The 14752-nt window shown below is 38.0% G+C and overlaps 1 protein-coding gene across 1 annotated transcript; it reads left to right on the forward strand.

Annotated features, from left to right (window-relative positions):
• The first annotated feature begins 387 nt into the window (after positions 1-387).
• LOC150082612 (uncharacterized) lies at positions 388-4634 on the forward strand. Its single transcript, XM_090378709.1, has 6 exons — positions 388-683; positions 904-986; positions 2612-2701; positions 2805-2937; positions 3037-3146; positions 4441-4634. The coding sequence occupies exons 1-6, from the start codon at positions 407-409 to the stop codon at positions 4555-4557; spliced, it is 810 nt and encodes a 269-aa protein (XP_090234835.1). The 5' UTR covers positions 388-406; the 3' UTR covers positions 4558-4634.
• The last annotated feature ends 10118 nt before the right edge of the window (positions 4635-14752 follow it).

Consider the following 14752-nt stretch of genomic DNA (forward strand, 5'->3'; position numbering starts at 1 on the left):
CACCTTTCCATTAGCAAGTTAAAAAACCTAAGGTTAACTTGCCCTTTCAATCTTGAAATACAACAAAACTACGGCAGCCTGGTCTATTTGTCAGGAACCAGGATACGATAATACATTTGCTGGTAAATACGGTAATGTTCTTGTATTTTCTTTTGAACTCTCGATCTTGATGTTCCGGGGTTAACAGAAATTATTCCTCTACTATATAGTATAAGCATACCATAGCCATCAGATCCATTCAGTAGTGAACATTTTTGAATGTCACCTCTTGGCCTCGGTTGCTTTATAGTAATCTGAAAAACCGTAGTTTTACTCTAGTTAAAATAAAGCTATATTCACAACTCCTTAGCATTCTTAGTTATTCTACTTGCAATTTCAGCAGAAACTGCAAGTGGATTTCCTAGAAATGGCTCAAGAAACTCCATCAACGGAAGAACAAATGGAGCAACAAACAGACCAGGATTCTGTCCTCGACCAAAATCCGACTGAAAATGGCTGCCAGTTCCTTTATAAACTACAACAGATTCCCGAAGTGGTGGCAATATGGTATCTTCTGTGCGAGATATACGATACTTTCAAATATCTGAATATATTTTTCACAATTTACCTCAATATCCTGGAGAACTGTTTAAAACTAGGTACTGAACTTCTTCAGCCAATCGCAAAGAAAAACGAACAGAAACGTAAGTACAACTTTTCCAGCTTATTGAAGCTGAACTTGATAAAAACAGTTCGTCTGTTTTTTGGTTAATTATTCGCTTTCAGACATGTCACTGACACTAACTTGATTAGTAAATTAACTGATCTAATCATAAATCTCTTGATCCTTAATTTCTCGGTAGCTATTAAAAATTAAATGCCTTTTCGCTTTATTTTCCATATAATTTTAACCATTTTTTGTAGTTAAAATAATGGATGAACTTGCCACCAAAGGACTCTGCATCATTGAACCAATCTCCTGTGTAGTTCTGAATCCTGCCGTGAAGGTAAGTTCAGTTACTTGGTTTTCATTTCCTAAATGAAGACTATTTCACTTCCAGTATGGAAGTCTTGATCCGATTGAAATCGGATTTTTCTCAATATAATCCCTTTAAGTTTCATTTCCCTCTTTTGAGGGAAAAGAACAATCCTGAAGTCTTTCTGGTCTCAAATGCTACTTACAAAGTTTTCGCTTTAAATACTTGCCTGCGCAAGTGTCTTATTTCTGAAGGTGAAATAATCACCAAACCCAAAGTGAGCATTTGAGTGCTGATTCCAGGAATTAAGACTATTGGAGCGGCAGTCGCTTCATGGGATTTGTGTAAAAAAGACCTGGTTCTGAAAAAACAGGCCATCTGGTCATTCTTTATGGCCTCTCTTAAACCTTAGAATAGCATAGGCATTTCTAGTGACTCGTAATCAAATTCCAGGGTACAGAAGTACGCGCGCTTGATGACCAGGGTTCAAATAAGTGAGTACTGAAAATGATGTATTATCTATCTTGAGAGCTGACTTTATTGGAGTTCTAGAAAAATAACAAATATCATGATCTTCCCAGCAGAGTTGACCCACTCTTTTAGTTCGTTATGACCCATTGCATGGACTCTGCTTTTGTTTCTAGATTCCACTGAACTCCCTTCTCAGAACCAGTTACAATTGTCAAATTCGGTTGACCACTTTAAATCTTCTGTCATTTGGATTAGTGCTAATAGTACGCCTGAGGAAGCTGCAGTGTACATAAAATGAATCTAGGACGATCGAAGCTTCTCCAACGAACAGGTACATTCAATTTTGACAGTGATCCTCATTGTTTTGACACTCAGGTTTTCATTTGAACCTGAATAGGTTGATCGAAAGTGATCATATGATCGATCTTGTTCGGGTCTATGGATCAAATCCCCTTCGTTGCAGAAATTACTAGAATCTACAGAAACTAATCTAAAACAGATTATAGTGAAGTCATGTGGACCGTTCGCTAACAGCTGCCAATCTGCGCAAACACTTCCAGTTGTCTTCATCCAACAGGGACTTGGGTAGGATACTTGTCATAAGTCTATCTGTATCAACGCCAGCTTTAACTTGTTTGGTTCATTTTATGAGATTCAGTTAATCGTACAAATTATGATCTTTAATCAAGTTCTCGTGAACGCAACCTTAACTTTTGGCCATCAACTAGTTAATACTTAATGTCTTCCTCAAAGTATTAGTGAAGAGGTCAGTTTATGTAAAATGATCTTTTTCTTGTGAGCCTTGTCGAACGCTAGCTATTTTCCAGGAGCCTCTTTGCAGCTATTTTCCAGAATTTTAAATGAGGTTTTTTCGAGGCTGTGCAAGGAGTGAGACAGTGGCTAACTGAATAAGTTAATTTCATAACTACTTGATAAATTCAACCATTCTGATAATGTACAAGTACTTCGGTTTAGATCATTCCTGTTTCGCCACTTGGCAACTTACCGTGATTAAAAGTAAGCATGAGACCAGAAAGAAATTCTTGTAATACTTAACCAAGAATGCAGTTGGGGCTTTGGACATTGAGCCTTCATGAAAAGCTTACTGATATTAAACTTTAAGTCCGATTTGCTAGTATCCTTCGTTTTTCTGATTTGGTACATTATGATCTTATACTTCACAGGTCTTCCTGAAATTACGAAGATTCTCCATTTCGTGTATGGAAATAGTCTGGAGAAGTTATACTGCGATCAAATCTTACGTTAGGAATAAAGTAAGTTTAAGATTTATCTAATTTTCATAAACTTTGCTCTGGGTATGGTTACACCCAGAATTCTTCGATTTGCATGCATTGAATTAATCCTGATGTTTTTTAGGTATGGAAACTCTATGATCTGATAGTCTTTCTACCTCTTGTTTACGTCGCACGTATTAAAATGGCTATAAATTACATATGGTTCTTCACAGAAGAATGCATGGACAGTCTTGTACCAGCTGCTCATGATGAACGTAAGCTTAGATTATATCTTCACATACACGAATGAATGTATAAAGTGCTGCATTTCAAATCTATATTTTATCTTAAATATAGCTAGCTTTCTCTTTCAGCTTTCATGCCTCAAGTAAATTACGAAGCCTTGAGCCCGTTCCAAAGAGTACTACTTCTGCTTCGGACCATATCAAGACGAAATATGATTGATCGCATCCATCAGACCATGGTGAGTGCATTCTAATCAGATGTGCAAAAAGTTAAGCAACTTATTTGTAACTGAAATCAATGCTTGTGCAAATTAGTATTTTAGGGCTCTTAACTCCCAATTTCATAATTGGGTACTAACCAACGAAAACCCAACCCAGTCCAATATGGGAACTGTCAATCCTATGGTAGTACAGCGTTTTGTGAGAAAAATGGTGTTATGAGTTCTCCTGCAAAAGCAGAGAAAGTTTTGCACATTAGAACCGACTTGTTCACGATGAACAGAAACTTCCCTGAAAAGCTTTCTAAATCAGTCCCCGAAAGTGAAGAGCACTTGCTAAAGTGATCTTCAGCAATATCTGCCTCTTTCTCTCAAAAGGGTACTACAGAAGCAAATTTAAGGGGGAGAACGACGAGGAATGTTGAGCAAAGGTGCTCCACAATTCTCACGGATGCACAATTCTCACGGACGAAATGCCAACAGTTATTTCCTGACCTTCCTTGGCCATGCAGCGATTGATCATTCCTGGTAATGAAAGCAACCAGAGCATTGTGTTCATCGCTAGTTCATCTCAGACGTTTCTGCCACCAATTATCTTCTACATTGGAAAGACAAGGTCTAATTCCATATGACGGATAGTAATCTTAACACCTGAGGTGTCCTTTGCTATCGACAACATTGCAGCTTGCTGCTATCTCATTCCAAGTGCAAGTTCGGTAGGATAGTAACTTGCTGCAGATGTTTCTTGGTCAACTAAGTTTGCGATTTATTAGCCACGCATGTTATTTTGCATAATAACATGTAGCGGTCGTCCAGTAATCCATCCACCAATAGATGGATATGATACTAAAAGTTTAATCTTAATTAAAATATTCGGTATGATGGGAGAAACTTGTTTTATTATCAGAGGCAGTCTCAGACCCATTAACCTTGGTTGAGAGGCATGGACATGAATTCCATGCCATTTGATCTCCGGTTGGAGTAATTTTCCTTTCTCCAGTTGGTAGAAGCCGGAAGAGTCTAAATATTCGATAACTATACAGCTTAATTTAAGCTGGCATTTTTCAGACCCCGGTAACTTGCTTTTTCACTGCGTGGAATTAATATGGGGGAAACAATATAAAGGTTCCCCTGGAGGAAAAACTTGTCTTCGTCCACCAAAATAAGCGAACAGAACACAATTTATGGACATAACTCGCAAGTGGATGAGTTTATTCCCTAGTAAATTTAAGTTTTTCTGGATAGTTTGATTTAGATAAACTGTTTCTTTAACTTTAAATTCAGTTTTAATTCTTGTAACATTCTTAATCTCCAGAACGCCTTATGGGATTTGGGAAGAGGAGCAGAGATAACAGGACCACAAACATCTCTACTTGATAGACTTGTCATCGCTATCAGGAATGTTCCTAGTAGAGGATTACCGGTAAGTTAAACAGTAAACACTTTATATCTTTGGAAAGGTATGGCCAAAGCAAACATTTTATGCTATAAACGAATCTCTTGCAGACAATTGATGACCAGTCAGCAGAAGCTAGTGAAGAATCTGAATCCCGAGAGCAGAGCGATGGAGAGCCTGACTCTTCCGATTCTCCAAGAAAATCTAAAGAGATGAAAGAACTCGAATCCTTAGAAACGATCGAAGAGGAGACAGACTTGGATACAGCCACTCTTTCAGATTCTACCAAGAAATCTGAAGAAGAGAAGAAAGAACTCTCACCGGAGAAACCTGAAGAATCGCAGACAAAGAAGCAAACAGAAGTCTCAAAGAAAAAATGAAGTTTTTTGATTCTTTCTTTTATCCGTTCAACTGTTTTGGTTGTAAGCTTTTTCAGTTTCTAATAAAAGTTTTAACGTTTGAGTTGATGCCTCCCCAAAACTAATCACGATTAGTAGTTTCGTGGGCAATGACATAAGAATACGAAATCCAAATGGCCTTATGACAACACATCTGGAATTCTTACTTCGGTTAAGCGCCTGACACTTGCTCTAAATAGCTATTCATTCAAAGCTGTACATCATATATCCACTCAGCCATCTGCTCTAGTTCGGAATTTGTGGTACATCGAACATTAATGAGACATTTAAGTAGAATAAGATCGCTTTAAATGAGAACCCATGAATTCCAGTTAATTGATGTGCCGGTGACCTTACAAGCAAAATTCTATTCAACCCCTTCAGAGTACTTAACCTCCAATCTCTGGAACGTGAAATTATTCGTGGCTTATTTAAAATAAAGCGATCCTATTGTATTTAAATATCTCATTTCTTCCAAACATCTGTAAAAACGCGATCGACGCAATTTTATTGCGGTTTTGCAACGTATATTTAGCAAAGATCAACAGAAGGTAATAATTATGGTAAGTGTATATCACACTTAAAGTGGTTAGTTTATTCTTAAGGTTAATTGATTCTTCAAGAATCATAATGGGACTAGTCATGCAATGCTCCTAGACTAGGAAAACTCTGTCATAGGAGAGCCACCCGAGAATACTCATGTATTATGCCCGCAAATTGTTCTCTGGTTGTTTTACTGGACGAATAATTTGAGTTCCCAGTTGGGGGACCTTGTTATACACGGCTGAGCTGAAAAATTCGGTTACTGAGTGAAGGAAGCCCATAAAAGTTCCTGGCGTCATTGACTGGATCTCGAGCCGTGCCTTTTCCGTGTGGAGAGGATGGAGTTTCAACCAATGTGCGAACTTTCAGATTGGAAAGGATCCCGAAACGGATGGGAGAGTCTTCGATTCACTTGACACCATGGTTGCCAAGTCTCGTGCATGGTGTGCTACCAAATCTATCGAGAATTATTACCAAATTCTCGATTTTATCACTAATTAATCAAAAATATGTTGAATTCATTGCGTGTACGAATAGTATTTTAATGAATTTGACTTTTTGCAGGATTTAATCTCACTTGATTTATTATCACGATTTCCAGAGTACCAAATGATTTATCTTCATTATAAAACACATTTTTAATTAGTGATGAATAATTTGATGTCTTGCAAGATTCAACCCTGTAGACAGTAAAACTTGCTGCAGAGAAATTATGCAGCCGTAATACAACTCTGCTGAAGGCGTATTAAGATTGAGTTACAATGAAAGTCGAAATTCGCCAAGAAGATGAAAAATAAAACTGTTTAATGAGAGAAGGAATAAGACTTTGGTCCTGCTTCAGTATTTAATTACTGGGGGAAATCATGTGAATTCTGCAGACTCTGGTCTCCATTACCAAACAAAAAATTATTTGAATTTTCTAAGATGACATTGATCCGACTTCTCAACGAAGACGAATCTCCATCTAGCCCTAACTCTTCACAATCAGTTGATGAAGAAAATCAAGAAATTGCGCATCTCATGACATTGAGAGAAGTTGGAAGTAGCGATTCAAAGACAACTTATGCAATCTTCAACTTTTTTTCAGGATCAGTGTTTAGGCGTGGTTTTAAAGCAAGGATTGCAACTGGGGACAGATTCCAGCATTTCGTTGATTCACTAAAAACCATTCCACCGACCTCTTTAATCAGAGCATTTCCTGAAGTCAGTTTATTAATCACAAAGTTGAGACTAGCCTTAGTGATAAAGTATTGATGCTTTGTCATTTTTAAGGAGTTATCAAAATACATAAAATTAATTTTTGATTGTAAATGTCGATGTTTTAAATAAGATTCGTTTTTTAAAAGAAAGTTAATTTATTTTAGTTGGAAATAAATATAATATTCTAGTCTTATTGTTTCATTTATAAATATGAACAGTCGATTTTTCTAAATTTATGCAACCACGCCCAGGAATCAGTAAAATTTTCCGAGAAATCTCCTGAAGGAAAAAAAGTTGAAAACGAAGGGGTCACAGACAACACCATTCCTAAAAAAGCCTATTTAATTCATAATGTAACTAAAATTGGCACCTGTTTAAGCGTACTCAAGGGGAGTGGTTGATCAGCACTATTTTAGAGCCCCTACATTGCCCAAATATCAGTAAAATGCCCAATGGTCATACAGTGACTTAAATTAGCATTAGTAGAGACATGATGCAAGTTTATACAGTATTAGCCAAAAAAGGACTTCCCATCCATCCGCTTCAAAAGGTTTGTCCAGTTCTCCTTCAATTTAATTAAGCTATCAACTTCCACAGCAACAGATGGAAGTTTTATTCCACCAATCATTTACCTACTGGCTAAAGGCAAACTTCCGCACATCTATTCTGCAACTGTCTCTCCTCTATTTGAGTTTGACCCCTCAGGTTCATAATCTGAGCAAGAGGAAGAATCCCACCAACATTGAGCCACCTCAATCCATTCAAAGCCTTACCCACCTCAATCAGATCACCTCGCATGTGCCTAGTCTCCAGGCGCTGCAATTTGGAGAACTTAAATCTACCTTGGTAAGAACGCCCCTTTGTTCCTCTCACCAATCTTGTTGCCCTTCTCTGTACTCGTGTTAGCAACTCTACGTCTTTCCTAAAATGAGACCTCCACACCTGTACGCAGTACTCAAGGTGTGGCTATGGCGAGTTCTAGAGAAAGACTACGCGAACTGAGAATATTTTAATCGACTTTCATTTTTGTTTAGTGAAAAAAAGGGATTAAGTTTGTAAGCGACTTGAGGACGGATTCAAGCAAAAGACGCAGCACACCATTCATTTGGACTGTTCGTTGGCCACGCCCAGAGATACCGGATACCAAAATTGCACTGCAATACCTTCCAGAATGAAGATGTTGGGGCGAATGGTATTCTGGAGAAAGGTCATGTCCGCTGCTTTATACACATAGGTCTAGCAAATCCGTTAATTTTAGTTTTGAGTCTAATAAATAATTTTATATTGTAAAAAAAAATAGTATTTAAATTGAATAAAATAAACCTGAAACTGAATTAAAATGAAATTTAATTTAACTTTTAAAATACGAACAGAATGGCGCCCCTACTGGCTACTTTTGAAACTAAAATGTTTTAATGACGTCACATTCTATTTCATGACGAACTAATAGTTCATTTTACGCTGCATGACGTGTGATGTTCAGTTTGATTTTATTTTCTAAAATTATTGTCGAATGCGCATGCATACATTCAAGCTTGATTTAAGAAGAACCATTGAGGTCTTAAAAGAATAAAATTTATTAGAAATTCGATAAAATTTTTCAAATAAAAACAGTTGAATGAATAAAAGAGAATATAAAAATGTATGGTCTAAATTCCACCATTTAAGGAATGTTGTCTGCTCTCCAATAGGGAGATTTGAACACAATCTAGTTAGATTCAATCTTTAAACTGCATTATCTTAATTGGAGTATCTTCTTCATTCTCTTGGTTGTCTTTCGGAGTGCTAGAAAGTAGCAAAAATAGCACTATTTCAATAAAAAATGGAGAATTTCGTTTAATGTCAAAGTTTTACTCTTAGTTTTAACTTACCTGCCTTTCAGGAGGGGTCGGAAAAGAAACTGCTTCAGCCAGGGTTTGTAGTAGCCTGTTTTGTACGGTCCTGACCCTACTTAATCCGTCCATTTGCCATAAGATATACTGCAATTTAAATTTTCAACAACTTAAAAAAAAAAACTGGAGGGCAAAAAAAAAAGTTCAATATTTTAATGACTGTAATAAATATCAAAGTCAAAGGGCTGTTTAAAAAGTAATGTCAATTTTGGAGGAAAACAACCTTTCTCAGCAGTGAAATATAGAATGAACTGTGTACGCCTTTGCTGACATAAGTTTATTAATCTAAAATGGCTGCTCTGTCATGTCCAAGTCTTGTTCCTGGTGCAGTCAGTTGAGAAGTGAACGCCACAGAATCAATATTACGCCTTCTGACTTTCATCTGTTCCGACCCTTAAAGCATTGATCGGGTAAAACCGATTTAGATGTCGATGATGTCCGAGTTCTGAGGCAGAGCTGCACACATAACGAGGCGCTTCCAATTTTGTTCAATTGTTTCTGTGATTCAACTTGTCTCAAAAATATAAGCTCCCTTACTTTTCAAACAGCCCCATATCGTTTTAACGCTGGCTGCTTAACAAATTAAGTGCTTTATCGTGACCAAACCCAGACGAGTCTGGGTTGGTCACGACTAAGGGCATCCAGACCAGCTGCTTAATGCAGGTTTTTTTGTTTTTTTTTCATAGTTCAAAACCTAATATTATAGAAAAATTATACACTAGTAAGAAAAAGTTAAAGTAACTACAATAATAGGTGAAATGTGGTACGGATATACGAGATCTGTTCAAAATGTATCCAGGTGCTACTATATCGTGCCAATAAGCATATTTAACGGGTCAGGTGATTTTATATCCTTTAAATAGTGGCCTGCCAATACCTCCAGTTAGCCAATCGATTTTCTAGAAGTGCTTACCACTCTTGGAAGCACTTCTGGAAAGCCAATTGCAAAATAATCGAAAGCTGGCTGTCTCCTTACTCTTAATTGTTCGAACGCAATTAAATCGACGTCCTTTCACAGTTGCTTTTCAGTATAGGAAACTAAAAAGTCACACCGAGCCATATCTGATTAATATGGAGGTAGCTGTACTAGAGCGACTCCGTGTTTGACCAGTAAACTCGATACAAGTAGCGAAGGCGACAGCGCATTATGGTACTGAATCAACCAGTCTGAGAGTTCCACTTTCCCTGAATTGGGGTAAGGACGAATCATGTCCAAACACGTCTTTGTCATAGTGCGTCCTGGTGGATACTTTTTGAACGAACCAAGTACACTTCTGTTAAGTGCTTTTCGTATTTGTTGTCTGTGTTTTAATCGCTTAAGACATATTGAGTTCGACTAACCAAGATGTCATGAAGACGTGCCACATAATTTCTTTTTCCCACCTTCTGCAGTAAAATTCTGATTCTTTGCCAGAGCGACAGACCAACAACATTGGCAGGATAATGTACTGAAATCAAAAAACAGTTGAGTTAATGTTTCTCGTTCATTGGCAGACACCAATCTTTTAAAAGGATTAAGATTTTCAGGTCAGTGATGAACATGCAAAACCTTACCTTCACTATCCAGAGGCAGAAGAAGATTGTCCAACTGCTGTTCAGCAATGTCTACCAAGGCGCTTAAAATTCTTCTAAAATGTATAAACAAACCAAATAGCAACGCTATTTGATTGGCCAGCATTGTTATCTGAAAAATAAGGTGGATTGTACCTAATTGGGAACAGGACTAAGGATTCATATTCCAAAATGTTACTGAAGTAAACAAAGGATAGACACTTACCTTGTTCTTTCCGAAGGTCTTGAGTCGAAGGTAAGTGTTCTTGGCTATTTCCACTGATGAAGTGTAAGCACATCTTATTTTGGTTACAACCTGAAAGAAAACTCCAGTTAATTACTATTGCTCAAAGACGTGCAATGTTAAACGTGTTCATTGAAATGGAGGGTGTGATCAAAAAGTTTAGCGACTCATCTGACGTAGTAAGCCATGAACCATCCATGGAACCAGTCTGAATTAACGTGCGTTGAATATAAGATAGTGCTTTATCTGGTTTTATGCGAAACACTCCATCTGTGGTCCTCCATCCTCTATACTGTTGAACATTAAGTAGATTTAAACTGAACAGTTTGCAATACTGGAAGGTAGACAACTTATTCTTAAACAACAAACGTAAAATGAGAAATTTTATCTTTGGATTACGGTGGTTATGACTGTAATTAATAACTGTGGACTGATCAGAGACTCCTGAGCCTAGATGCATCTGAGTTCATTTACACGTATCACATTAATGGGAGGAATTGGACCTCTAAAGATTTCCAATTGAATCGAGTTCTTTAACGATACAGTAGAAAGGCAGAAAATATTAAAAAGGTATTACTGTAAAGCTCTCATTAGAAATAAAAGAATCCTTGGACTTACCTGGTTTACGGGTCCCAGTATTGTAGGAATCACATGCACAACGATCATGTTGAATACTTTGGTGGCATATTTGTCCAGTCTTTTTACTAGAAATATATTTAAACTGACATAAGATATAATTTCAGTAAAATACAGTAAAGTTAAATCCAAACTGGAAGCTTAGTAATTTTTGATAACGCAACTTCAAGTACGATGGGTGTTCAAGAGGTATCAGGATTCTACTCGTTAAAATAACAATAATAATCCTGAACCATTCTACCAAGATATAAGAAAGATAGACAGACTCAACAAGGAGACCATATTCATACAGACAAAACGATAAGTGAGGAAGACACTCCGTAGCAGATACTACAATGACCTCCATAAGATGGCTTCCAACGCTTGGCTCACAAAAGGAAAGCTTCCCCGAAACCGAAGGATTCATGCTCACCATCCAAGACCAGGTAATCAACACTAAGAAATACATCGTAAAGGGCCCCGCAGTAATAGATGACGTCGAAACCACTTGGCCCCAGAAACAATCCAGCACATCACCGCAAGATGTAGGGTGATCACTCAGATGGAGTACACTCACAGACACGACCATGTGACCAAGACAATACATCAGAAGCTAGCGCAAAACGCTTCAAGCCATACTAGAGACCTCTACTCACAGACTATAGTGGGACCTTGACAAGATAATGGACAAGACGATACCACAGAACGGTTAGACAACCTTCATCAACAAGAAGAAATGGCTGCCTGCCTGATGGACGTAGCGGTGCCCAACACCAGAAACCATACACGGAAAAGATCACAAAGTACTAAGACCTATGACAGGGAGTCAAAGATATGGGGCAGATGGAACAAGTAATGGCCATCTCAATCACCATGTCAACCACCGACATGGTGCCAAAGAACCTCCATAAGAGCCTAGGGGCCACCTACTAGCAGACAGTGAAATAAGAGTACATAAAGTACTTTTATTTTATTTTTGTTTGCATTTCTGCATTTCCCCATAACTGGAATAAAATATTAATTTTGTTTATACTCTACAACGGCCAAATAAGGTTAAAGAAGTTTATAAGATACACAATAATATAACAATACCGGATTTAGCAGTTACGTGACTAGAACCACGGCCTACTAAAACGCGTGTACTGCTACCCGTTTGGTTACTTTTGTGGTCTACAATTAAGTATCCATACTTACATGTTCGATCGTGTTTCTTAATGAACAATTCCATTCCATTCATAGCCAGGCACAGGCATGTTTCTGTGAGGTTTAAGGCTAATGTCAATAACACGTTTTTAGCTTTTATAGCCTCATATTTCGAGGTCAAATAGCTCCATGTTAATGCCACTGCAGGATTCTGTTTCAGCGTGGAAAGAAATTGAAAATCATCGACTGTAGTTTGGTTGAGAAGAATCGATTCTTTTCCTATTCGTTCCTCCATTGATGCAGGTGTATCCCAGACCTCCATTTCGCAGCTTCTTGAAAATCTTGAGTTCCAGCTGAAACTGAAGAATAAGTACATTATGCAAAGTAAATATAAATGTTAGTAGAAAAGTGAATAAAAGTTCCTCTTAAGAGAGGGCCCTCGTATTTTTCTTAGGGTTAAATTAAATGATTGGTGGATTTATTTATTCTTTGTTCACCCTCTGGCGTCTTATATATTGTGGATACTTCTCATCACTGGGTTGCTGTCTTCAAGGGCTTAGGACTGCGCCCGGTACATCTGCTATAGTCTATAGTAGAGGATCCAGACGTAGGATCTGTCCATCCACCTAATCTCAGAGACGTTCTATGGGACTCACTCATATTCAACAAATTTTATTGCCAAGGTGGCACTTGAAAGTCACGTCCATGTCCCGCGAATCACTCTTGAACAATAGGGGCAACGTGTCATGGTGCATTATCCTGCTGCAACACTTTGCCAACCTTGAAGACAGTCACTATGAACTACACCTTAACTACAAAGACTGTCACCCTTTAACCGGTACCCAATAATCATCCTTTTTCGAAGTCCATTAGATTACTTGTGAAATTGCTCTGCGATGATGGTGGTGGAAGCAAATCACGGGCATTGAAAAAATAGACAGTGGAAAGATTGAGACAAGGTCCTATGACGTCATGGGACCTTAGAATAATGATGGAGTGACTGAAACAGCAGCAGTAATGCAAAAACTGCAGCGAGTCTTTTTGAGTATGGTTTGGGGTCCGACTTCAATACGTCAGTTGACCTCAGAGCAGACATCGGAGGGAGACTGGGACATCCCTCCCCCCTGATTTTAGACACCTCTTTATATTCGAGCTTATCCTGTAGTAGATACTACAGGTAATACGAGTAATGAGATGCTAGCTTTAGTAATTTGTTCCCCCCCCCCTAAAAATTATGTTCGACTTCCAATTCTACACGTGTCATCCTATAAACAACCCCACGAACGCTTCTATTGAGGGTGTACAACGCCTGTCGAATTGATTTAATACATATATTCACACTTTCCAAAGAGTTCGACCCCAGTTTTATCTATCCAATGTCCACATGGACTCTCCACGACATGCTCAAAGCTAATTTCCATGATGTGTTGTTGTTGTCGTTGTCAGCACTTGTAGTTTCAACTTATCCTAATAGATGGGGCCACCTGCTGGCTAAACCATTTCCTTTAGTTGGGATATGAACAAGAATTGAGTGAAGGGGACACGCGTATAAATGGATTTCAAAAAACATCTTAATGTCTATAATCCTTGGCGTCCATTAGGATTAAATTGAGTTTATGTTAAAAATCAAGCTCTATCTTACCACAGATTTCGTATTTCAACATAGAAACTGTGGTCCTACAAAGTACAGACCCGATCAATAATCAATAATTTCTTATATGTATCGATACCTCCATTTAAAAGTACCTATTTCAGAGAATTAAACTTATCTGTACAGTTCAATAGGAATAGGGGGCAAAAAAAGGTTAAAATAATTAAAAACGCTACTTACCCTTTGAGAACAACTGAAGTGATTTTTTTGCACGTTATAAATACTTGTTTGAGTACAGCGCCACCTGTAATGCGTTTCCTAGATGCAAGCCCGGAAATGGATGACCTAAAAACCAATTGATGTCATTGAGAATTGGAAAAAGAAATATCCAGTTTGGAAGAAATCAATTCTGTGCCTCAAAATTGGGACTCGTTTTTCGAAAGTTCAATAGTAAGTTGACCGAATTCCACGAAACTGCTGACCTCAGTACAAAAAGGTTACTTTTTTACATACTGGACTAATATTTGACTTCATGGCTGCCTCTAAAGACCCCAGATGAAATTCTGAATGAAAACCACGTCAGTTTGTCTTCTCTTTGCAGTGTAGTAGTTACAGAGTGGTTTTGGTACAAGTTTTGGTTTTCTTTTTGGTGTTATATGAGGAAGGTTTTCTATTGCTGTTAGCTGACCGAGGTACACTACTCCACAAAATTAACAAAACACACAGAAAACGCGCTGTAACTCGTGCAGCTTGCAAGCGGCACAAAATTTGGTGGTGGATACTTCTGGTGGGCAACGATGAAATGAGGAAACAGCGATAAACTTCGCTTAAGGGACATTTATAGGGTTGGGTAAGAATTACGAAAAATGTCACATTACAGAAGACCCGCTTTAAAGAGCATGTGGCAGTCCCCAATTGTTTTAAATGCTGCCGGTATGGACATACCACGCACATGTGCGCCCAGGCAACATCAACCTGTGGGCATTGCGCAGTGAAAGGACATAAGTGCAATACATGCCCAACAAATTAGCCAAGCCTGTCTGTGCAAACTGCA

The sequence above is a fragment of the Mastigoproctus giganteus genome, chromosome 7 (assembly GCF_048544385.1).
Source record: "Mastigoproctus giganteus isolate SK-2022 chromosome 7, ASM4854438v1, whole genome shotgun sequence".
NCBI lineage: Eukaryota > Metazoa > Arthropoda > Arachnida > Uropygi > Thelyphonidae > Mastigoproctus > Mastigoproctus giganteus.

Coding starts and splice junctions, on each gene's coding strand:
- LOC150082612 (XM_090378709.1), top strand. CDS start 407: ATGGCTCAAGAAACTCCATCAACGGAAGAACAAATGGAGCAACAAACA. Junction 2,938..3,036: donor ACCAGCTGCTCATGATGAAC/GTAAGCTTAGAT, acceptor TTTCTCTTTCAG/CTTTCATGCCTCAAGTAAAT. Junction 3,147..4,440: donor ATCGCATCCATCAGACCATG/GTGAGTGCATTC, acceptor CTTAATCTCCAG/AACGCCTTATGGGATTTGGG.